The following is a 26,650-nucleotide window of genomic DNA, read 5'->3' as shown; positions in this document are numbered from 1 at the left end:
CTCCCTGGAAAAGATCTAAACAAAGATGTCGGATGGCCTTCCTACTCGTTTGCAAGCTTCTTTGGCAGTTGGACTATAACTGCCATTCAGTGTTTTTGAAAATAATGGAACCCCTGAGAATCTCCTATGAGGAGGTGAATTAGTGTAAGGGTGCATACACATGAGCAATTTCGATTGACCATTTACTGACCAATTTTACCACCTCCATGTACTATGAGGGCCATAAGACTTTGAATACTATGAACAGATTGTGTAGGTAAGGTCTCGTACAACATGAAAGTGGTCAAATTAGCCAATCTAAATTGTATGTATGTACCAGACCTAAAGGGGTTCTGCTGTAGTTTTTAAAAACAAAAAGTGTCACTTACCTGGTGCTTCTACCGCCCCCCTGCAGACAGCCTGTCCCACGCCGTCACTCAAGGATCCTCATGTCCCCCACCGCGGGTCACTTTCCAATTATTCATCTAACTAGACAAATGCCACTGCCTCTGTGCGGCAATGGCCGCGCACATCCTCGCTCCCACATGCGTCTCTGGGAGCTTCCTGCGTAGGCGCAGTATGAGAAAACTTCATCTTGCACCTGTGCAGGAAGCGCCTGGAGACGCGAGCAGGAGCAAGGATGTGCGCGGCCATGGGTGCGCAGAGGCAGTGGCATTTGTCTAGTTAGACGAATAATTGGGAAGTGAGCCACGGCACGGGGACCAGAGGATGGTTGATGACCGATGCGGGACAAGATGTCTGCAGGGGGCCCGTAGAAGCCCCAGGTAAATGACACTTTTTGTTTTAATAACCAATACAGAACCCCTTTAAAAATACACCTGAACTGAGAGGGATATGGTATCATATTTATTTCCTTTTAAACAATAGCAGTTGCCTGGCTGTCCTTCTGATCACACATATGAAACAATCATATGGCTAATCCAGTCATACCTCAGTTAGGCCACATACACACATCAGACCATAGTCTTTGGAAAATGAAAGATCACAGACCAATCTTACCACCCTTCCTGTAGTATAAGAGCCATACTCTACTCAGTCTTTTCTATGGAGCTGAACTCCACATCAGGAAAAAATCTTTGCAAGATGCTGCACACACAGATGCTGTACAGACACAAAAGATCAGTATCTGCAAAAGATCTGTTCCTGCCAAAAATCCATTCCTGCAAATTGCAATGATAGTCTATGAGATCTGCAGATCATCATACACACATGATTTAACTGACATTCATCTGCAGATCCGCAGATCTGAAAATCCATCCTGGTGGATCTGATCTGCAGATGAATGTCAGTTAAATCATGTGTGTATGATGATCTGCAGATCTCATAGACTATCATTGCAATTTGCAGGAATGGATCTTTGGCAGGAACAGATCTTTTGCAGATACTGATCTTTTGTGTCTGTACAGCATCTGTGTGTGCAGCATCTTGCAAAGATTTTTTTCTGATGTGGAGTTCAGCTCCATAGAAAAGACTGTGTAGAGTATGGCTCTCATACTACATGAAGGGTGGTAAGATTGGTCTGTGATCTTTCATTTTCAAAAGACTATGGTCTGATGTGTGTATGTGGCCTTAGAAAGATCTGATTTACATGCTTGTTCAGGGTCTATGGCTAAAAGTATTATGCTGGGTACTGTGAAGTTTAGAGGGGGTCGCAGCCAGCACGCAGTACACAGATGTATAAAACAAAGTCCGTTTATTGTGCAGTAGAAGAAAACAGCTTCAGCTCAGCAGTAATAAGTGGAAAATAACAGTTCAGCTTACTTCAGCTTGGTAATATAAAGTCCAGTAGGATCAAACAAAGTTCAGTTTTCATCAGGCCAATACCATACAAACAACAGAGCAGGGTATGGTTTGGCTTCCATCAAATACTCCAATATTCCTTGTCAGGAGATTCCACAGCATACATGCTACTCCTTCAACACCTCTCCTCAGACTGCCTCTGAGACTGCTTCTTAAGCATAAATTTGCATCTCATCAATACCATAATTAGGGAGGCTCTCAGCCTCACTGACAACCAGGTGTGTACCTAGGTGGGATGGGAAGGCCCGCCCTTCCTTCCCTCCCATCCCAGGAGTCCGGCCCTGAAAAGAAAAAACCAAGCAGCAACTGCTTGCTGCTAAAATCCAGACTCCCTTCCTAGGACCACACAGGGTTTTAAAGTGACCATAGTCCAAATACCGGGGAAATGTACCTCCCATCTACTACCCAGCCCCGATGGCCCCTACATATCCCCCCCCTCTGCCTCAACCCCGAGGCGGTGGAGGCACATAGACCCACTAAACAGTGGACTAGGGAAAGGGCATCAGCGTTCTGGTGCACTTTACCCGGCCTATGTTCCACCACATAGTTGAACTCCTGGAGAGAGAGAAACCACCGGGACACTCTTGCATTCGTTCCTTTGTTCCTTTTCATCCACGCTAGCGGGGCATGGTCAGAGATCAACCTGAACTTCCTACCCAATAAATAGTAGCGCAGGGAGTCCAGGGCCCATTTTATGGCCAAGCATTCCCTCTCCACTACCGCATAGTTTCTCTCAGCGGCCGTCAGTTTCCGACTGAGAAAAACTATGGGATGTTCTTCTCCATCAATCACCTGTGACAGAACCGCCCCCAACCCAACATCTGAGGCATCTGTCTGCATTACGAATTCTCGAGTGAAATCGGGGGCTACCAGGACAGGGTGACTACACAATGCCGATTTCAGCTCCAAAAACGCTTTTTCTGTCTCTGCCGTCCACTGTATCATCACTGACTTCCGGCCCTTGGTCAAGTCAGTTAGGGGAGCTGCTAGGGTAGAAAAATTGGGAATGAACCGTCTGTAGTAGACCACTATCCCCAAGAAAGCTCGAACCTGTTTCTTACTGATGGGGCGGGGCCATTCCTGGATTGCCTCAATTTTGTTAATTTGGGGTTTTACCAGCCCCCTTCCGACAATGTACCCCAAGTATTTTGCTTCCTCCATACCTAGGGCACATTTCTCAGGGTTCACTGTAAAACCCGCCTTCCTTAACGCATCCAGGACTGCTTGAACCTTGGGAAGGTGAGACTCCCAGTCTGAACTGAAGATTACGATGTCGTCTAAATAGACCGACGCGTATCTTTGGTGTGGACGCAACATTCTGTCCATAACTCTCTGAAATGTGGCCGGGGCGGTCTGTAACCCAAACGGCATTCTTTTGTACTGAAAGTGGCCCTCAGGTGTAGAAAATGCCGTTTTCTCTCTGGCTTCTTTGGCCAAGGGTATTTGCCAATATCCTTTGGTCAGGTCTAACGTGGTGATGTAGCGGGCTGGGCCTAACCTCTCTATCAGTTCATCCACACGGGGCATGGGATAACCATCAAATTTGGAAATTTCATTTAATTTACGAAAATCGTTACAGAATCGCAGAGTTCCGTTTGGCTTGGGTACCAACACAATCGGGCTTGACCATTCACTCTGCGATTCTTCAATGACGTCCAATTCTAACATGCGTTTTACTTCCTCTGACACCGCCTTTCTGCGGGCCTCCGGGATGCGATAGGGCCTGACAAACACTTTAGCCCGGGGCTCAGTAATAATGTTGTGCTCAACCATCCCCGTGAGTCCAGGCAAATCCGAAAATATTCCCTTGTTTCTCTGAAGAAACTCTTTTACTTGTTGGACCTGGGATTTGGACAGAGTGGGGGCTATTTTCACATCCTCAATGCTTATTTGGGGTACAACACTCACACCCACCCTAACCGGAGCGGTCTCTCTCTCTTCAAAGGGCTTTAACAAATTGACGTGATACAGTTGATAGGGTTTCCGTCTCCCTGGCTGATGTACCTTATAATTCACTTCCCCCACTTTTTCAACGATCTCGAAGGGACCGTGCCACCTGGCCAAGAATTTACTCTCCACAGTTGGGATCAATACTGCCACTCTATCCCCCACCTGGAACTGCCTGATTTTCGCAGAGCGGTTGTATACCCGACTCTGCGCTTCTTGGGCTGCCAGTAAATGTTCCTTGACAAGGGGCATCACCTTGGCAATGCGTTCTTGCAACTGGGAAACGTGTTCCACCACACTTTTGTGGGGACTGGACTCACTTTCCCAGGTTTCTTTTACCAAGTCAAGCAACCCTCGAGGTCTGCGCCCATATACCAGTTCAAATGGTGAAAAACCTGTGGAGGCTTGAGGTACCTCCCGAACAGCAAACATCACCGCAGGCAATAAACAATCCCAATCTTTTCCGTCCCTTTGAACCACTCTTTTTAACATCATTTTCAAAGTCTTATTAAACCGTTCAACCAGGCCATCGGTCTGAGGGTGATAAACAGAGGTTCTCAGCTGCTTAATCTGGAACAGTTTACATACATCAGCCATCACTTTAGACATAAACGGGGTTCCTTGGTCCGTAAGAATTTCCTTAGGAAAACCCGTCCGAGTGAACATATTAAACAATTCTCGGGCGATAGCTTTGGACGTGGGTTTTCTTAACGGAAAGGCTTCCGGGTAGCGAGTGGCATAGTCGAGTATGACAAGGATATATTGGTGCCCCCTGGCAGACTTTACCAGTGGCCCCACTATATCCATGGCAATGCGCTCGAATGGCACCTCGATTATTGGCAAGGGCACCAAAGGGCTTCGAAAATGGGACACTGGCACGGTTAACTGACAGGTGGGGCAAGAAGCGCAGTAATTCTTTACTTCGGCCTTTAACCCAGGCCAGTAAAACCTGTCAGTTATCCGCGTCTCCGTTTTCTCGGCACCCAGGTGACCTCCCAATGCTTCATTGTGAGCTAAGTCTAGTACCATCCTCCGAAACTCCTGAGGCACTAGCAGCTGCTCAACAACCTCTTCTCTGACCTTTGCAACCCAATATAACATATCCCCATGAACTGAAAAATGAGGGAATCTCTCCTCTGCCCCAGGTTCCTGGGGAACTCCATTTACCACAGATACCTGTTCTCTAGCATGGGATAAGGTTGGATCCCGCATCTGTGCAGTGATAAAAATCCCTTTTGACACATCCAGGTCAGGGAGCATAGATTGGGGGGAAGATTCCTCATCATCCTCGCCCAACATAACTTGTAATGGGGAATCATCCCCCCCCTCAGTAACCTGCTCAGGGTCCCGACAAGGATGGTCAGTCCCATTTTCATCCATTGGCAACATTACATCATCCTTTTGTAATAATACATCATCATTATGCAATAATACATGATCATTTTGCAATACATTTTCTGCAACATTTGTATCCAGACTTGGTGCATCAAGTTCTCTGGTAGGGGGAGGAGGGGCTAAGTTATTATCAGAGTCCTTAAATAACTTCCCTTTGACATTCTCCCATAGTACCCAAAACAGTGGAAAGTCTCGACCCAATATAACTTGACACATTAGGTTTCTTACCACTCCGACGTCGTGAGTGATTGTCCCACAGTCAGTTGAAATCGACACTGGCACCACAGGATAAGTCTTTGTGTCTCCATGGATACACACCACCTTAAGCGGCTTTAGCACAGTGTCAATTGTTCCAATCAGGTCAGCGTGCACCATGGTTACCATACTGCCTGAGTCCAGCAAGGCTTTAGCAGGTACCTGGTTCACACTAACGGGACACACAAAGCTCTCCTGGCACTCTGCCAGGCATACCTCCTGGGCAAAAAAGGACACCCTCTGTAGCACATCACACTGCATGGGTTCCTCCTGCAGTGGACACTGGGCTCTGGTATGGCCCCAAGCAGAACATCTCCAACACTAGATCGCACCTCCATTCCGAGGTGTAGCAATAGCAGGTGGCAACCCCTGAGCGGCTGTTGGGAATACTTCCCTATTGCTGGTGATGCTGGTTGCGGGGTTCCGTGAAGCACCCTTTCCAGAGTCAGGGAACCTTGCAACACGGGGTAAGATGGGGCCCGCCTGGCCCTTTGGAGAGAGTAGATCCTCCACTACGGTATATCTCTCCACCAACTCCACCAGCTGCTCCGCTTTTTTGGGGTCCGCATGACTGACCCATCGCTGTAGTCCCACCGGCAGGGCACGCAGAAAACGATCCAGCACGAATCACTCCACCATCTCAGGCCCGGTCAGTACCTCTGGTTGCAGCCACTTTGTCGCCAGTTGGATGAGGTCATACATCTGCGATCTGGCTGGATGATCCATCCGGTATTGCCAGCTGTACACCCTCTGTGCCCGGACCGCTGTTGTTACACCTAGTCGGGCCAGGATCTCTGCCTGTAGTCGATCATAGTCGAGGGCGTCTGCAGAGTTGAAATCGTAGTAGGCCTTCTGGGGTTCTCCCGTCAGGAACGGTGCAAGGATACCAGCCCATTTGTCTTTCGGCCATCCTTCCCGCTCTGCTGTCCTTTCGAACGTTTTCAGAAAGGCTTCCACATCATCTGTGGGGGTTAGTTTCTGCAGAAAGTGGCTGGCTCTCACCATCGCCTGGTTGCTAGGGGCAGCTCCTGCTGTCTCTCTCCCCTGGGCCAGCTTCTGCACCGCCTCAAGCAGTATTTTGGCTTGCGCCTCTGAGGCCTCTCGCAGGGCTTCCGTGGCTTGCTGTTGAGTCACCATACTCGCCTGCTGAGACACCATACTCTGCTGTAGCTGCACAGTTGCTAAGGCCATTTGTTTCAGCAATTCCTCCATCATGCATACAAGGAGACCGGCCCTTTAAATGTCACTTTTTAAACGGAACTTTTTATTTTCCTGCAGTGCTGCGCTGCCCGCATCCGAGCACCAGTTGTGAAGTTTAGAGGGGGTCGCAGCCAGCACGCAGTACACAGATGTATAAAACAAAGTCCGTTTATTGTGCAGTAGAAGAAAACAGCTTCAGCTCAGCAGTAATAAGTGGAAAATAACAGTTCAGCTTACTTCAGCTTGGTAATATAAAGTCCAGTAGGATCAAACAAAGTTCAGTTTTCATCAGGCCAATACCATACAAACAACAGAGCAGGGTATGGTTTGGCTTCCATCAAATACTCCAATATTCCTTGTCAGGAGATTCCACAGCATACATGCTACTCCTTCAACACCTCTCCTCAGACTGCCTCTGAGGCTGCTTCTTAAGCATAAATTTGCATCTCATCAATACCATAATTAGGGAGGCTCTCAGCCTCACTGACAACCAGGTGTGTACCTAGGTGGGATGGGAAGGCCCGCCCTTCCTTCCCTCCCATCCCAGGAGTCCGGCCCTGAGAAGAAAAACCAAGCAGCAACTGCTTGCTGCTAAAATCCGGACTCCCTTCCTAGGACCACACAGGGTTTTAAAGTGACCATAGTCCAAATACCGGGGAAATGTACCTCCCATCTACTACCCAGCCCCGATGGCCCCTACAGTACACACAATGCAATTTCCCGTCCGATCCATGGGTAATCTGACGGAATGTTGTATCCTGTGTACATGTCCAAACTGGTCCTGATCAATAAAGGGATCCATTTTCTGATTACAACTTCGCAAAATTGATCCCTATATAGATCAGAAACAGATTGGACAGGACGGAAATAATTGTCTGATTCCCGTCGATTGGACTGCAAATTGCATTGTGTGTTCCCACCATTATGCTGAGAAAACACTGTTCATTTTTGAGCCTTTTAGATGGCTCGGTAGATAATTTCCGACATGTCCGATTTCCCGTTCGATCGTTTTGCCGCTCAATTTCTCATAGAGGTGATTAGAAAAAAATAAGAAGAACGAGCGGAAGATAAGAGACTACAGAATCAAGTGGCAAAAACGATCGGACCCAGAATCTATTCCATATCTGTCTCGATTCAAGTGTGCTTTCATTAAAACTGTCAGATCTGTCAGGTTTTTACAACCTACAGTAAGTGAAAATGACATAAAGAAAATGTAAAGTGCGCAAGTTCAGAGCTGCTTTACAGGAAATCTGCAATGAGAATACTGTGGAGGTTACTAGGCTGACCCTTTCTAAAAGTGCAAGTTCTGTGCCAGTTATGCTGACCTTTGAACTTCAGTCTTTACAAGGCAGAAGACTCAGGGCCCTTTCACACTGGGGCGGTGCTGTAAATTTACCCCCCCCCCCCACCGCAGCCTAAGGTTAGTCTATGGGGTAGTACATACTAGCCACGTTGCGGTACACTGCACCAGAAGTGCTGTACAGCAACGTAGGCATGGTTGCTTGTTAAATAGGGATCTAACCCGCAACCATACCTACGTTGCCATATGGCTCTGGTGGCGGCCTGCATCAGGCTGGGATTCATGTAAGTCTATGGCAACGCACGTGTATGTAAAAAACCCACCACAGAATTTTGTCTTGCGCATGGGCAGAAGCGCATTATAGCAATACGCTTCCACACATGTCATCGATTAGCCAACAGGGAATGAGCGTCCCTTCCTGTTTGACCTGATGCCAGACGGGATTACCACATAGTAACATGTTAATCCCCGAAGGCCTGTTTTTGGCAGTGCAGTGTGGCCCCTGGGCTGTACCGCACCTCACCGCTAACGGAAATCTGCAGTCTGAAGCTGGCCTCAAAATATGCTTTGTTCCCATTATGGCAACAGTACATAATTGATAACCGCTCCCAAGTTCTCATTTATCCGTCTGAGAAAGCCACATTTTTAAACAGGAAGAGGCAGGCTTCTGCCATCTGTCCATCCCACTTACGCCCTTTTTCTGCCTTATTCATGCCCTGTCCACCCCAATAAGTTCTCTCTCAAGTGTCCTGAGCGTGCATTTGAACATGGGAGTCAGCGCCATTTTCAAAATGGAGATGTCATGGTTTTTGGAGAGGTACGCTGGCCGAACAGTACACCGAGGGGACATCAGAAGATCTTGGATTAAATCTGCAGGGGATAAGTATTAACTACACGTTTATTTTACAGGGTTCTTTTCAGTTCAGGTGTGCTTTAACAAGTTATAATGTAAATCAATATAGAAAAGAACTGTGTAGAGGCTACATACCAAAGCACTGTGAATAAAGTTCTCTGCGTACTGGACAGATTCCAGTCTCCCGAGCCTGTCTCTGCTGTAACTTCACATCTAACTCTTCCTGCAAGTGGACGACATCCATCCGTGTGCTGGGCGTGCTGGACACCTGTTGAATCCACAGCTGATTGTTCTCCATCCATTCCCTGTATAGGCCATACATACAAGCTAGTAATAGCATAACTGAGGCATGATACACAGCATTCTAGAACTGCAGTGCAAGAGTTCGAATCTTGTCAAAGGACACTGCATGGAGTTTGTATGTTCTACTCATGGTTACATGGATCTCCTCTGCACACTCCCGTTTTTTCCCTCAGCCCAAATACATACTCATGAGTTAACTATGTTAGTTCTCTGTAAAAACTGGCTTTAGGCTACGATAGCAACATTAGACTATAATTATGCATGTATGCACTACACGTTAGGTGGAGGTCTTTGCTGATCCCCCACACTGGCTACGGCCAGGATGGTGTAGCTATTCCACATAGACAAAACCCTCAAACATAGCAACAGTTGCCAGAAGTATATTCAGTCTCTATATAGTGTTTGCCGAGACCTGCAATAACCCTGGTCGGGTAGGCATCTGTCACTATACACGCTGAGGTAACAAAGTGCATAAGTGCTATTTACATTGTGTTTGTATAATGATTATCTGACATGTTTCACCCTAAACGGCTTTTTCAAAGATTGCTGTACATATATACATTGAAAAGTAAAAGTGCACCCCCCACCAACAAAGTTTCCCCCAGCAAAAGCCCCAGTCAGAGCTGCAGCACCCTGTTCGGTGCACGTATATATACTGAGGATGATGATCTGACCACCCCCCGAGGGCGTATCAGCCCTTATTGTACATACCAGTTCGGTGGTGGTATAAAGAATAGGCATATCGCTCTAGGGGCTGCTTCCAAATGCCCCTGAACTAGCGCTGTGATTACAGCGCGGCGAGACCTGTGACGTCGGCGCACTTCCGGTTAGCGGCGACGTCACTACCGGCTCAGGCGTCACCATAGCTACTTGGGACGCCATGTAGGTAAACAAAGCGTCCCATTGGTGGAGCGTGATATACGGGGACAATTGCGTCTACAGCTTTACACTGTTCCCCTGCATACATGTTTGTATATTTATTGATTCTAGTATGCGTGCCTCTCAGGTGGATTGGGTATTGCGCACGTAAAGAAGGGCATGTTTGTTCAAAGCATACATGATGTCTCAAGTGCGGACAGTTCTTTACGCCATTTTGTGACTTGTGTAGTGTCACACCAATATGTGGGACGTAATACGTGCAATTATTAGATAATTTTTAAACACTTATCTGCATACGTTGCGTGTCATATGGATACATAGCAGTTTACCATAGTGTGTGCTAAGCACCAACATGATTATGCATACTGCCCATCCACCCATGCGCCAGTCATACCCAGATCATACCACTGAGAGGTAAGAAACCATTCCAAACATGCTTATTTAATCAGCCCCTTACCATTGCGCAGCCTGAGTCGCTATACTATATAGGTCCATAAATAAAGTATGTACACATGCAGTGCACGTTAGTATGTGGGCCAACATATTTGGAATACTATGAACAGACTGTGTTGGTAAACTCTCATACTACATGGAGGTGGTAAAATTGGTCAGTGATTGTCCAATGAAAATTGGATGTGTGTACCAGGCTTTAGTGATCTGGCTTTTATTCTGTAAAGCACTGTAAAGGATGACATCGCTATATAAATGCATAATAATAAAAATTATGTATGCCTATCTCAGGATGAAAACTTTACTGTTGTTGTTGTATGTTTAAACTCAACTCCTGACACATTTTTTTAAAAATAAAATTCACAATTAATACAGCGTGTATCAGGTTGTTACTACTGTCTGTGTCTCTGCTGAGGATAATACCATCGCTCCACAATTAAGGCTGCAGAATCAGCATAAAGTGACAGTCTGTGTTATTTTATTGTGAATGATGTACAGGGTGGGCCATTTATATGGATACACCTTAATAAAATGGGAATGGTTGGTGATATTAACTTTCTGTTTTGTGGCACATTAGTATATGTGAGGGGGGAAACTTTTCAAGATGGGTGGTGACCATGGCGGCCATTTTGAAGTCGACCATTTTGAATCCAAAGTTTGTTTTTTCAATAGGAAAAGGGTCATGTGACACATCAAACTTATTGGGAATTTCACAAGAAAAACAATGGTGTGCTTGGATTTAACATAACTTTATTCTTTCATGAGTTATTTACAAGTTTCTGACCACTTGGATTGTCAATGCAACCCTCTTCTTCCACTCTTCACACACTGATAGTAACACTGCAGGAGAAATGCTAGCACAGGCTTCCAGTATCCATAGTTTCAGGTGCTGCACATCTCGTATCTTCACAGTATAGACAATTGCCTTCAGATGACCCCAAAGATAAAAGTCTAATAGGGGTCAGATCGGGAGACCTTGGGGGCCATTCAACTGGCCCACGATGACCAATCCACTTAACAGGAAACTGTTCATCTACGAAGGCTCGGACCTGACACCCATAATGTGGTGGTGCACCATATTATGGGTGTCAGGTCCGAGCATTCCTAGATGAACAGTTTCCTGGAAAGTGGTAAACGCATAGGTCATGAAAGTGAAAGTAGGCCAGTGTGGCCCACTGGAGCGGCGTTTTTTGCGGCTACCTGATCTGCTCAGCCTCACGGATCAGGTAGCCTACTTTTTATTAATTTTTTGAGCCCACGTCGGGCTCTCTTTAAGAATGAATGCCACATATACACAAACTCATATACATAAAGCTTACCGTGGAGGTAGAATTGCATTTAAAATTTCTTCTGCAGGCTTTGATGCATCAAGTGGTGGTGTCTTTGGTTTTGGAGGGGGAGGTACCGGAGCAGATGTAATAGGTGGTTGAGGACTGGTTTTCAGAGCACGAGACTACAGGACAAGGGCGCATGTTAATGAGAGATTTGAACCAGGAAAAAAATTACTATAGAAATACATATTAGCAGGCCCGGCCCTAGACTTTTTGCCGCCTGAGGCAAACTTTGAAGAAATTGCCGTACCCCCCTCCCCAAGCCGTGGGTGTAAGGGGCCGCCGAGCTGGAGGGGATAACGGGCAGGAAGAGGGTTTTGGCCTAGCGGCGGGGAGGGGGGTCGGACCCCCTCTCCCTCGCCTGGGTCCCCCGTCCTCCGCTCCCCTCCAGCTTTAAAAAGTTAAGTTGCCGCCGCTATTGTAAGAGGCACGGGCGGGAATCACTCACCTTTTCCGCGATCCAACGTGCGCTCCACTGACGTCACTTCCTGTAGCGCCGTTCACTTACAATACAGTGGGCGGCGTAGCAGGAAGTGACGTCAGTGGAACGCGAAAAAGATGAGTGATCCCCGCCCGTGCCTCTTACAATAGCGGCGGCAACTTAACTCTTCAAAGCTGGAGGGGAGAGGAGGACGGGGGACCCAGGTGAGGGAGGGGGGGGGGGGGGGGGTCCGACCCTCCTCCCCGCCACTAGGTCCAATACCCCCTTCCTGCCCGCTACCCCCTCCAGCTCAATCGGCCCCCCACACCCACGGACAGGTGCCGCCCCCCCAGAAGTGCAGCCTGAGGCAAAAGTTTCACCCCGCCTCATGGGCGGGCCGGCCCTGCATATTAGACTATAAGACATGTTCACATACATCTGTGGCAAGGATAGAAGCATATCTGTGTTGAAGCAGGGAATTGAATTGGTGTTGCCATCACGTATCAGTACTTTTTTTTCCCTTTGTTTCCTGATAACCATGGTAAATAATGACTGAATTATAATAGTCAGAGCCCTGTTAATTAACTAGCCTAAAGAATTATTATTATTTTATTAATATAGCGCCAACATCTTCCGTAGCGCTGTGCAATGTACAAAAACACACAATAATGAGGAGCATAGCCACATGAGCAGATGAACATACTATACAATCAGGACAATCAGTGATACAAGTACAGATACATAGAACTAATGTGTAGCTTGAAAAACATCACCAATATTGATGGCTTCTCATTTGATAAGATGCTAAGAAACAGGGAGCACAAAGGAGAGGGCCCTGCCCTTGTGAGCTTAAAATCTAGAGGGTAGTGGGGTGGAGGCACTGGGGGAGTCCCAGAGTAGACAAAGGGGTTAGCAGATGAGGCAGTGAGCTTTAAATTATAGATATAACAAATGATAAGCTTGTTTGAACAGGTGTGTCTTGAGGGTAAGTTTGAACATTTCTAGGCTTGGAGGAAGAAGGACAGGCTGTGAGAGAGAGTTCCAAAGAAGAGGTGACACTTGTGAGAAGACCTGGATGCGAGAGTGAGGGTAGGTGATTAAGCTGGAAAACAAGAGGGTCTCTTGGGAGGAGCAAAGGTTTTGGGAGGGGTGATATCTGGAGATTAATAACAAAATGTAATGAGGGGATAGCCTATGTAGATAGTGTAGGAGTTTGAACTGGATCCTTTGGGTAATTGGCAGCCAATGAAGGGATTGGAAAAGAGGTGTGGGGGGGGGGGGGGGGAGATGGGCGGCTTCAGAGGAGTGGAAGGAGAGGTGGGTGAGACGAGCAGCAGAGTTCAGCAGTGACTGGAGATGTGCCAGTCTGTTAATTTGGTAGGCAACATAGTAGGAGGTTACAGTAATAAAGACTGGAGATGATTAGAGCATGTACAAGCATTTTAGTAGCCTCTTGTATAAGGATGGGGTGAATTCTGATGATATTTTTGAGGTGGAAGTAGCAGGAGGTTGTTAATAATGTGTTAATACAGGGATCAGGAACCTTTTTGGTTGAGAGAGCCATAAACACCACATATTTTAAAATGTAATTCCGTGAGAGCCATACAATATGTTTCAAACTGGGGCAGTAGGGCTTGCGTCCCTGTTGTCATGGTGATGTGTATACAGTTGATTCGCGAGGCAGTGGAAGTGCCAGACACGTCTTCAGCTTCTCTTGGGTTTCAGCAACATCGGTAATTTCCCCAAGAGCTAGACAGGAGAAATACCGACTAACAGCTTGTACAATTAGCTAGCTGACTTGAGGGTTGATTCACTTTGTAGGACGAGGTCCCCCGCACTTTGGCCCAATAGGCTGCCTGTCAAGCCTATTGAGCCAGTCAATGTGCAGGGATCTCGTCCTACAAGTCACTGGACCTGACAGGGTCCAGGGCGGATCAATTGGAACAGCCGTTCGTTTCAGGGTAGCGCGAGTAAATTAGTAGTGCATGCTACAGCAGTAGCGTGCCTACTTTGAAAATTTTTCTTGCACTGTCACACTAAGGGCCCTTTTACACAATGCGTTGGTATGCTTTTTTTTCCATAGCAGTGCATTGTGAAAAATCTTTCAGTTAAAACACGTATAGCGAGGACTGTTCTATAGGAAAACATGGACATTACGTTGACAATCAGTTTGTGTAAAAGGGGCCTAAGCTGCGCTGCTTGAGCAGTGTAGCTTAGTGAATCAACCCCTACTGATTTGTATGTGAGCCAGATGTAGCCATCAAAAGAGCCACATCTGGCTCCCGAGCCATAGGTTCCCTACCCCTGTGTTAATATGTGGTTGACACAAGAGCTCGGAGTCCAGAGTTACCCCAGGACAGCGAGCTTTTGGCATTTTAATGATAGCTATAGGTGGAAGAGCAGAGAGAGATGGAGGAAATATCACAATTTCTGTTTTGTTTATGTTCATTATTTGAAATTAGGTATTAATCCCTTGGGTACAGTACAGCCATCCAGATGAGCCAAACATAAATATTAATATGCTCTTTTTAACCTGGGACTCTTTATAGTTTACACAGCAGTCATCTACTTACTCTAGGCGACTTCCTCTCCGTATTTTTACTAATGAGGACGGGGTTGTCATACTTGAGCAGGGAATCAGCCGGGGGAATCATGATGACAGTGGCTATAAGCGAGAGATCTCTGTCTTCACAATCTGAACCTCCTCTGTCTCTATGTACGCTCTTATCACTAAGCAACCAGACGCCGAGGTTTTCTGGGTCCACTACGCATGCGCGAATGATGCCACTACGGCTTCCGTAGTCGGCTCACTATCCCCGACGCTGCCATTCGCAATATGTCCGCTTTTCATCCAGAAGGCCTTTCCCTGCCCAAGGGGCGGTGTTGCGCACACGTGATGTCGCAGTTTCACCCCTATTGGTTGAGCAGGGGCGCCACTAATTTTGAATCCGTGGTGTTGGTTTCCGGGCTGAGCGGACGGCGGAGGTAAGAGCCCGGGGTTTGGGCTTTTAATTCAGGTCTTATTTCTATTAATTACTGCAAGTAATGAGAAGACAGCCGCGGTCGGGCATTCCCTCAGCCTGCACGGTGCTTGTATCGTACACATGTGTGTAGTGAGCCGGGGCCGCTGGCTGCCTCTGTATCCCTAATCCGCACCGACGTCAGAAGAAAGCAGACACCGAGCTCGAAACGTTTTAGATGAGTCCTCCGTTTATTTGGTCACAAAGTTCGTTAGACCCCTGATAGTAATCCTGACCTGCGCTTCCCTTTGTTGTCTCTCCCCTCAGCCACATTCTGCACCCCTGAATCCCATTATTATACAATACTACAGATTGCCCAGCAAGCTCATAGTGAACCAGAACTCCCAGAAGTGTGTAAGGGGCTGGAAGAGACCGAAAAGACTCCTTACTAAAATCATATGCAAAACAGGAGTTTGCCTTTTTAAAGGAAACCAGAGACAGAAAAAAAAAGTTTTATACATGCCTGGGGCTGCCTTTAGCCCCATGTGCATGGATCACTCCCACACTGCCCTCCTCCGCAGCCTGCAGCTCCGGTGTAGTGAATTTTTTTTTGCCAGTCTGCCCCAGAGAAGTGTGCCCTCTTATACGTATACTCGTATGTATCTTGTAGAGAGCGCACTTCATCTTGCGCAGACCGGCTGCGACTGGCAGAACTAACGGGACCTGATACCGGAGCTGCAGGCAGTGGATGACAGCGACGTGGGAGCGATCCATGTGCATGGGGCTGGAGGAAGCCCTAGATATGTATAATAAAAATAAAAGTTCTACTTACCCAGGGCTTCCTCCAGCCCATGCCAGCTGATATGTCCATTGTCGCTGCTCCGGGAACCCCTCTGTTGCAGATGCTGACCTCACCAGGTCGGCATCTACTGCGCCTGCGTGAACGCCTGGCTGTGTCGCTCGTGATTGCGCTCATGTGGTCTGGAGCCTTCTCCAGACCACAATAGTGCGATCACGAGCAACACGGCCATGCGTTTGCGCAGATACAGTAGATTCTAACCTGCAGAGGGTGGCATCTGCAACAGAGGGGTCCCCAGGACACCAGAGCTTCGGCCAGGGACATATTGGCTGCCAGGGGCTGGAGGAAGCCCTTGGGTAAGTACACACACTTATCTTCCCTTTAAGGGCTCTTTCACATTAGGGCAGACTTTCTGCGTTAACGCAAACGGAAGCCGTTTGCGTTAACCAAGGTAAGATGAAAGTCCATAGACTTTCATTTTACCTTTCACACCCGACGCTGCGTTTCGATGCGTTGCGGTTCCGACGCACCCGGGCGCAGTTTTTCCTCCAACGCACCCGCGAGCCGGCGTTTTCCATCGGGTTTAATTACCAGCTACCGCCGCTGATTGCGTCGCACCGCAGATACCCGACGACACGCCGCAGGCAGACAACGCGTGCAGGAGAACGGCTCCTGTTCGCGTTGTCTGATGTGAAAGAGCCCTAAAGCAAATACAAATCCCAAATACCTTTATTTTCAGTACAGGTTTTCTTTAAAATTAAAAGTCAAAATAAGCATACACAAGTCATACTTACCTTCCATGTAGTCTACTCCTCAGTGTCTTTCTCCTGTCCCGCGTCCTGTTTGTTCACTGTGATCAAGGGAATTTTCCGTCCTCCATTTTGAAAATAGTCATTACCCCATAACAGCTTTCTGGTCAGCACACAGTTAAACTGTAACATCGCCCACTTGAGCCATAGGGAAACATGAACATTACCTGGTACATCCGTTTTCCTCTCAGCTATAACTGACAGCAACTGATATTTTACTGACAGCAACTGATATATTTAAGATCTGACAAAATATTGTCAGAACTGGAAGGGATTATTGTCAGAAGAAAATGGTGAGCTTCTGAGAGGAACTGATGGCAAGGTAACTCTGTAATGTTCACTTGAAGTTACCTCATGTGTTTATTTTAAATATTTTTACTCAGTACAGGTTTGCTTTAAGAAGACAAACTTCTGTTTTGCATATTATTGTACAATACTTAAAGTGGATCTGAAGATGTTTAACAAAAAAAGCGTTTCACTTACCTGGGGTTTCTGCCAGCCCCATGCAGCCATCCTGTCCCGCAACGATCCTCTTCTCCCACCATGGCGCAGTCTGCGGTCCGCTGCGCAGCCCTTGTTCGTGCTCCCGTTTCTGGTAGAGTATTTTCTCGTACTTTGCCTGGTGATGTGATCACGAACGAGAAGGTGCAGTGGACGTCGACTTCTAAATCAGCGAAACCAAAACTGCGGTGGGGAACAGAGGATTATGGAGGACCGGTTCGGGACAGGATGGCTGCAGGGGGCTGCTAGAACCCCCAGGTAAGTAAACTTTTTTTTTTTTTTTTTATCTTCAGGTCCACTTTAATCACATGGGCCCATATGCAAATAACTTTCTCCTTGGAAATAATTTTTCATCTTCAATTTAAAGAGAACCCGAGGTGTGTATTTAAAATCTTAAAGCAGTATATAACCCAGCATTTCTTCTTTGCTCTGAAAAATTATTTACAGCATATTATATGCAACCAGCATTTTTTTTTACTAGACCAGCATTTGAAGGGTTACACACAGCTTGAAAGTTCAGTTCATTGAAATCTGGACTCATCCGAAGTTGTAGATAATGTTACCTTGTGTTTACTTAAAGGGACACTTTAGTCAAACAAAAAAAAAAAGTTTTACTCACCTGGGGCTTCCAATAGCCCGCTGCAGCTGTCCGGTGCCCTCGCCATCTCCCTCCGATCCTCCTGTCCCTGCCGGCAGCCACTTCCTGTTTCGGTGACAGGAGCTGACAGGCTGGGGACGCGAGTGATTCTTTGTGTTCCTGGCCACAATAGCGCCAACTATGCTGCTATAGCATATATCATATACCATATAGCAGCATAGAGGGTGCTAATGTGTCTGGGAACGCGAAGAATCACTCGCGTCCCCAGCCTGTCAGCTCCTGTCACCGAAACAGGAAGTGGCTGCTGGTGGGGCCAGGAGGATCGGAGGGAGACGGCGAGGGCACCGGACAGCTGCAGGGGGCTATTGGAAGCCCTAGGTGAGTAAAACTCATTTTTTTTGTTTGACTTAAGTGTCCCTTTAAGGCTTCTTTCCCACCGGGACGTTGCGTTTTAGGGGACGTTATAGGTCGCTTATGTGCCCCTAACGCAACACCTGGTGGTGTTGGAGGAGGACGCTAGAGTGAGCCGCATTATGCAGCTCTTTGTGCTCACTGCGCAGTATAGACTGCGGAGACCACGTGATCGTTCAGATCACGTTGTCTCCATGGCGCTGATTGGCTGGCGGGACCACGTGATGCGGAGTGTTCCAGGAACGCTCCAGGAAGACCGCTCCAGCAAGACAACACTGCAAGTGCAGTGAATATTAAGTAGCCATGTGGCTGGCTATATTAGCGGACTCTCCCTGCCTCCTCTCCGGCAGCAAAATATTAAAAAAAGGCCATTACTGAGCATGTGCACACAGTCTAACGTACGGCATGCTGCACTTTCCAATAACGTGCAGCGTTACAATGCAACTCAACGTGGGCACTGTGAACAGCCCATTGATTTTTCATTGTTGTGCATTACTCTGCGTTACAGGCTGCTCTAACGTGGGACTTTAACCTTCCTGGCGGTAACCTGGGGGTAGGCCGCGCAGGAGGTTTTCTCAGGCCCTGCTGGGCCGATTTGCTTAATTTTTTTTTTTGCTGAACGCAGCTAGCACTTCTTTGAATGGGATTTCCTAATCGGAGATCGCCGAAGGCGATCGAAGCGGGCGGGGGGATGCCTTCGGCTCGCTACATGATTTAAAAACAAAAAAAACCTGCTGCGCTGCCTCCTGGCGGAAAACATTAGACCGCCAGGAGGGTTAACGTCCCACTGTGAAAGAAGCATAAATGTATCAAGTGAGGAATGTGACACATTCTCTGACTGTGCAGAAGCAGCTGGAGACAGAGAGACACTGAAAGCATGTCTGCCTTCAATACATAATGAATAAAACCAGTTATTAATAAAATGCAAAGTCATCTCACAAAGCAAAAAAACTGTACTTTTGCAGTGTTCTCCCAGGGCTCTTTTTGGCCGGGTGCTCCACCCGGCTAGTTTTGTTGAGCGCCCGGCTGTCATCGGCTCACTTCCTCCTCTGCTTTAAAGAGAACCCGAGGTGGGTTTGAAGAATATTATCTGCATACAGAGGCTGGATCTGCCTATACAGCCCAGCCTCTGTTGCTATCCCAAACCCCCCTAAGGTCCCCCTGCACTCTGCAATCCCTCATAAATCACAGCCACGTTGCTGACAAACAGCTTGTCAGAGCTGGCTGTGTTTATCTCTATAGTGTCAGTCTGCTGCTCTCCCCGCCTCCTGCAGAACTCCGGTCCCCGCCTGCTTCCCTTCCCTCCCTGCTGATTGGAGGGAAGGGACGGGGGCAGGGACTGGAGCTATGCAGGAGGCGGGGGAGCAGCTGAGACTGACACTACAGATGTAAACACAGCCTCACAGCACGGCTGTGATTTATGAGGGATTGCAGAGTGCAGGGGGACCTTAGTGGGGTTTGGGATAGCAACAGAGGCTGGGCTGTATAGGCAGATCCAGCCTCACTATGCAGATCACATTCTTTAAACACACCTCGGGTTCTCTTTAAGCAGAATTGTGCAGTGAAGCGCCGAACCTGTATTCTCTCATCTCTCCCCACCCGGCTGGAAAAAAAATTCTGGGGAGAACTTTGGGAACCTATAATTTCTAAATGAATACTACTACTTATGCGCAAATGCAAATATGGTAACCGTATGGCATATAAAAAGTAGGAAAACGTTTTTATTGAATATTATGTCAGGGTTTTAAACCGCTTTAACCACTTGCTGACCGCCCACTACCTATGGGCGGCGGCAAAGTGGCATGCCCAGGACCACGTAACGCCGATGGGCATCGGGTCCTGGGACTCTTCCGTGCCGGGGATCGTGCGCAGTGATGCGCGCGCATCCGCCAGCAATAGGCTCCGCCCACCCACGGCGTCAACCCGCCGGCCGATCGGAAGCGCCGGCGGGTTGTTTACCCCTGGATCGCCGCATCTAAAGAGTATAATACGCTTTGTAATGTATACAAAGCGTATTATACAGGCTGCCTCCTGCCTTGGTGGTCCCAGTGATCGAGGGACCACCAGGGCAGGCTGCAGCCACCCTAGTCTGCACCAAAACACACTGACCTGCCCTCCGATCGCCCAAAGCACCCCTCAGACCCCCCCCCCCCCCCCCCTGCCCACCCCCTCAGACCCCTGTTTGCACCCAATCACCCCCCTAATCACCCATCAATCACTCCCTGTCACTAGCTGTCAATGCTATTTTTTAGATTAACCCCTTAACTGCCCCCTGGGGGCTCCTGCACACACACCCTCAGATCCTCCCCAGACCGACCCCCCCCCCCCCCCCCCCCTCGTGTACTGTATACATCTATCCTCCCCAATCATCACAAATCAATCACTCCCTGTCACCACCTGTCACTGCTACCCATCAGATCAGACCCTAATCTGCCCCTTGCGGGCACCCAATCACCCGCCACACCCTCAAATAGCCCCCCAGACCCTCTCTGATCAACTCGCCAGTGTACTGCTTGCATATATTCTCACTTGTAATCACCTACTGATCACCTATCAATCACCCCGTCACCACCTGTCACTGCTACCCATCAGATTAGACCCTAATCTGCCCCTTGTGGGCACCCAATCACCCGCCCACACCCTCAGATAGCCCCCCCAGACCCGCTCTGATCAACTCGCCAGTGCATTGCTTGCATATATTCTCCTCTGTAATCACCTACTGATCACCTATCAATCACCTCGTCACTACCTGTCACTGCTACCCATCAGATCAGAGCCTAATCTGCCCCTTGCAGGCCCCCAATTACCTGCCCACACCCTGAGATAGCCCCCCAGACCCCTCTAACCACCTCCCCAGTGCATTATTTACATCTGTTCTCACCTCTAATCACCCATCAATCACCACCTGTCACTGCTACCCATCATACCCATCAGATCAGACCCTCATCTGCCCCTTGCGGGCACCCAGTGACCGGCCCACACCCTCAGATCGCCCTCAGATACCCCCGATCACCTCCCCAGTGCATTGCTTGCATCTATTCCCCCCCTCTATTCACACCCTGAGACACCCATCAATCACCTCCTGTCACCCCCCCCCCCCTAGCACACCTAACCATCAAATCAGGCCCTAATTTGCCCCGTGTGGGCTCTTGATCACTCAACCAAACCCTCAGATCCCCCTCAGACCCCCTTCCATTCACCTCCCCAGTGCATAGATTGCATCTATTCTCCCCTCTAATCACCCACTGAGACACCCATCAATCACCTACTGTCACCCCCTAGCACTCCTATCCATCAGATCAGGCCCTAATCTGCCCCCCTGCGGGCTTCTAATCACCCGGCCAAACCCTCACCCGCCCCACCGCAGTGACAGAATTTTTTTTTTCTGATCACTGCTGGTAGGACTTAATTGTGGCGAGACCAACCGTTATGCCACACAATACGCAACCGCCAATCCAAGAATCTACTATGCCCAGCCTTTACTGTGGAAGCCACTCCAAGATTCCGAACATAACATTTTTTGGGGCCTTCTCCTTAACATGGGTCTAGTCAAAAAGAATATATTGCGGTCTTATTGGTCTACGCACCCAATACATCACATGCCCATGTTCTCTGCTGCCATGTCCAGGTCACGATTTGAGAACATCCTGCGCTTCCTGCACTTCAGTGCCAATACAACCTGTCATCTAAGAGGCCATCCTGCTTATGACTGGTTCCCCTCATAGACCACCTGTCATCAAAATTTGCAGATGCTTATACCACTGAAACCAAATGTCTCAAAATGACCTGTGAAATCCTAAAGGTACTCATTGGACTTTGGGCCCCTTAGCGCAGTTAGGGTGCAAAAATGTGCTACTCAGGAGAAGTAGCATAATGTGTTTTGCGGTGTATTTTTCAGGGCTGTGGAGTCGGTCCGAAAATCCACCGACTCCGACTCCTCAGTTTAGGATTCCTCCGACTCCACGACTCCGACTCCTCTAATTTGCATATTACAATTTTGTTGATTAATTATGTAACATGGAATTCGTCTCTTAACTGCCAACGCTTAGGAATTTTACAAGACAACTGAAGTGAGAAGGATATGTAGACTACTATATTTATTCCCTTTTAGACTAAAACTAGTCCTTGGTAAGAGTACTTGTAAAAGGTACAAACCGGAACAAAGAACATCTATCAGGCCCTAGGCAATGTAACTGTGGGTACATGTAAGAATGATGTGCAGGTACTCTGCAGGGGAATGAGGAGATTGTAAACAGACAACACCTCTGTGTTCAATGTGCACAGCATTCTCAGTGGATTCCCTGCAGCTCTGTGGGGAGTGCATATGTAGAGTATAGTACTACTGTGTAACAAAGTAAACCTGAGACAGATGAAATTAAAGTTTTATACATACCTGGGGCTTCCTCCAGCCGCCTTCAGGATAATCAGTCCCTCGTTGTCCTCCTCCACCACCTGGATCTTCTGCTATGAGTCCAGGTACTTGAGCCAGTCAGGCGTAGTGCGCATGCACACACTCCGCTGCCAGGAGCATACTACACCTGTGCAGCACTATTGCGCAGGTGCAAAATGTTCCTGGCTGTGGGAGCGGCATGCGGCCGGACAGCGCTGACTGGCTGAATTACCAGGACTCATAGCAGAAGATCCGGGTGGTGGAGGACAGCGAGGGACTGATTAGCCTGAAGGGGGCTGGAGGAAGCCCCAGGTATGTATAAAACTTTACTTTTCATCCGTCTCAGTTACCCTTTAATTTGTAGTCACCAAACCAAATTTTAATAACATATCAAATTATTTGATTTCATCAGCAAAGGGAGTGCATACATTTGCATAAATCAGCATCAAAGCAGAATTATTTCCATCTCTATTAGTGACACGGCTACACATCAGGCTTTATTCTTACAGCATAGATGTTATTTAGTATATATAAGAGATTCCTGTGTACACATCATATATACAGTCACAATCAGATATGTATATCTGACCTTAAAAATACGGGGACTGCTTTATTGAAGCAGCACAAGTAACTAATTTTAATTGGTTTATTTCATTTTTGTGGACAAAGCACAGCTATTACTGTATATATACTGTATATATACATTATTTTTAATGACTATTATCTGAGAAATAGAACATTTTATCATATTTTCTATTTTAATTACAGTTACAAATTCATTAGGAGTCGGAGTCGGTGCATTTTTTCCCGACTCCGACTCCAGGCACCCAAAAATGCCCGACTCCACGACTCCGACTCCACAGCCCTGGTATTTTTACACATACCCATGCTGGGTGGGAGAAATATCTCTGTAAATGGACAATTGTGTGTAAAAAAAAAAAAAAAAAATCTCATTTGCAGAGATTTCTCCCACCCAGCATGGGTATGTGTAAAAATACAACCCAAAACACACTATACTATTTCTCCTGAGTATGGCGATACCACGTGTGACACTTTTTTGCAGCCTAGGTGCGCTAAGGGACCCAACTTCCTATGAGCACCTTTAGGCTTTACAGGGGTGCTTACAATTTAGCACCCCCCAAAATGCCAGGACAGTAAACACACCCCACAAATGACCCCATTTTGGAAAGTAGACATCCCAAAGTATTCAGAGAGGGGCATGGTGAGTCCGTGACATATTTCATTTTGTCTTGTCACAAGTTAGCAGAAATGGAAACTTTTTTTAAATTCTTTTTTGTCACAAAGGCCTCAATTCACTAAGCTTAACTCCTGTCTTTAATAACTCTTCTGAGCTGTTTACAGTTATCACCATGGTGATCGAATTGTGATAACTGTAAAACAGCTCAGAAGAGTTATTAAAGACAGGAGATAAGCTTAGTGAATTGAGGCCATTGTCATTTTCTGCTAACTTGTGACAAAAAATAAAATCTTCTATGAACTCACTATGCCTCTCAGTGAATACTTTGGGATGTCTTCTTTCCAAAATGGGGTCATTTGGGGGGTATTTATACTATCCTGGAATTCTAGCACCTCATGAAACCCGACAGGTGCTCAGAAAAGTCAGAGATGCTTCAAAATGGGAACTTTTACCCAAACCAATAAATAAACACTTATTGTTTTTTGTTTTTTTTTTTTAAATCAGACATGTAGCACAATAAATTTGGACAAAAATGTATATAGAAATTTTACTTTAAAAAATGTCAGCACAGAAAGTAAAAAAAAAAACATTTTTTTTTTTGTTGATAAAATTTGTCTTTTTTGATGAATATAATAAAAACTAAAAATCACAGCAGCAATCAAATGGCACCAAAAGAAAGCTGTATTAGTGACAAGAAAAGGAGGTAAAATTCATTTAGATAGTAGGTTGTATGACCGAGCAATAAACTGTTAAAGCTGCAGTGGGCTAATTTAAACCTATATTCTCCTGTGTTAAACAGTTTAGAAGGAAGCCAAAAAGGCAATACTGCAAGGCTGGTTATTCCCAAGCCCCTAAGCAGGCCGCATAACATACCAGGGCTGTGGAGTCTGAGTCGGAGCAATTTTGGGTGCCTGGAGTCGGAGTCGGGGAAAAATGCTCCAACTCCGACTCCTAATGAATTTGTAACTGTAATTAAAATAGAAAATATGATAAAATGTTCTATTTCTCACATAAGTCATTAAAAATAATGTGTGTATATATATATATACAGTAATAGCTGTGCTCAGTCCACAAAAATGAAATAAACCAATCAAAATGAGTTACTTGTGCTGCTTCAATAAAGCAGTCCCCGTATTTCTAAAGTCAGATATACACATCTGATTGTGACTGTATATATGATGTGTACACAGGAATCTTATATATACGAAATAACATCTATGCTGTTGTAACGATTGGTGTCAGCACGCAGAGAGAATCTGATTATTGGTGATCTGCAGTATCACCAAGATTGCAGATATATACCTGATTATTGATGATCTGCAGAATCACCGATAATACAGATATATTACTAACCTCTGGACACCTATGGGTATGTGTTTGGTGTAACAGTAGTACTTTGAGTAATGCACCTGCTGGGCAGGGGATATTAGGCAGTAAGGAACACTGCTCAGAGGACACAGGAACCTTCCAGCAGCCTGAGACTCTCCAAGGGGTGGAGTCAGGCTGGAGATAGGAAGGACCAGAAAGTGAGTGACACCTGAAGGTGGATGTCACTATCTGATCTGGAGACTATCTCTTAAGAGGAGAGATAGCTCTCGAGGTCGGGCACGCCTGGTCGGTAACACACGGACAGATAAAGTACAAAGACAGAAGACTGAGTCGGTATCCAGGGCAAACCGGGTTTGGCAACGGAGTATCAGATATGCGAGGTACTGAATCAGAGGACAGAGGAGTAGTCAGGAAAGCAATAAGTCATAACAGATATCAAACAATGCCTAGTCTGGGTGTGAGGTCCGTGGTCTCTACACCCTGGAACTAGTTTGGAGTATAACACAAATAATACAGTTCCCTAGTCTTGAGTGTGAGGTCCGTGGTCTCTACACCCTGGAACTAGCCTAAGCATAAACAGAATAACAGTATAAGTAATCTGGCTCAGTGTGAATTCCCAGGTCCACCTGGTTCAAACACACTGTTGGATCTGACTAAGGTCTGAGTGCTTCCACGTAGTGTTCGCAACGGCAGACAACTTGCAACTGGCCAGCAGGAACTATATATGGAGTAGTGCTCACCAGCACCACCCCAATTGCTCAACCAATAGTATCCTGCTCTGGAGTCAGCTGATCGGCGTGATCAGCTGACTCTCTCTGCCCAGTATAAGAATTCTGCCTCTCAGCACGCGCGTGCGTATCCCTAAGCCTGTGTGCACTAACAGACTCAGACACACGCTGCCGCGTGCAAACCGCCGCGCTGGACGCGGAACCAGCCGCTTTATTGTTGTTGCATGCGGCGGCTTTTCCGTGTTGTGCCCTGCTACCAGACACACGCTTCCGCGTGCAAACCACCGCATTGGACGCAGAATCAGCCACCTCCTCAGTAGCACACGCGGCGGCTTTTCTGCGTTCTCTCACAGCTGTAAGTATAAAACCTGATGTGTAACCGTGTCATAGTAGAGATGGTCAATGAGATGTAAATAATTCTGCGTTGATTCTGATTTATGCAAATGTATGCACTCCCTTTGCTCATGAAATCCAATAATTTGATATGTTGTTAAAATTTGGTTTGGTGACTACAAATTAAAGGGTACCTGAGACGGATGAAAAGTAAAGTTTTATACATACCTGGGGCTTCCTCCAGCCCCCTTCAGGCCAATCAGTCCCTCGCTGTCCTCCGCCACCTGGATCTTCTGCTATGAGTTCTGGTAATTCAGCCAGTCAGCACAGTCCAGCCACGTGCCGCTCCTACAGCCAGGAGCGTTCTGCACCTGCGTAATAGTGCTGCGCAGGTGTAGTATGCTCCTGGCGGCGGAGTGTGTGCATGCGCACTACGCCAGACTGGCTCAAGTACCTGGAC

At 47.1% G+C, this 26,650-nt stretch overlaps 2 protein-coding genes across 2 annotated transcripts in view; one reads left to right on the top strand and one right to left on the bottom strand.

Annotated features, from left to right (window-relative positions):
- DNALI1 (dynein axonemal light intermediate chain 1) overlaps positions 1-14,978 on the bottom strand; it is a 46,336-nt gene extending 31,358 nt beyond the window's left edge. Inside the window, exons 1-3 of the mRNA XM_068269042.1 lie at positions 14,708-14,978; positions 11,702-11,835; positions 8,886-9,055 (exon numbers count right to left, since the gene is read on the bottom strand). Of these exons, the coding sequence (XP_068125143.1) occupies positions 8,886-9,055; positions 11,702-11,835; positions 14,708-14,788 (385 nt within the window). The 5' untranslated portion in view covers positions 14,789-14,978. The remainder of the gene's footprint in view (positions 1-8,885; positions 9,056-11,701; positions 11,836-14,707) is intronic.
- Positions 14,943-26,650, top strand: part of CDCA8 (cell division cycle associated 8) — a 67,379-nt gene continuing 55,671 nt past the window's right edge. The window contains exon 1 of the mRNA XM_068269041.1: positions 14,943-15,119. The gene's annotated coding sequence lies outside the window, so the exon portion shown is untranslated. The remainder of the gene's footprint in view (positions 15,120-26,650) is intronic.

Source organism: Hyperolius riggenbachi, chromosome 2 (assembly GCF_040937935.1).
Source record: "Hyperolius riggenbachi isolate aHypRig1 chromosome 2, aHypRig1.pri, whole genome shotgun sequence".
NCBI lineage: Eukaryota > Metazoa > Chordata > Amphibia > Anura > Hyperoliidae > Hyperolius > Hyperolius riggenbachi.
Note: the sequence above shows the minus strand (reverse complement) of the source record. Positions and strands in the feature narration are given on the sequence as shown.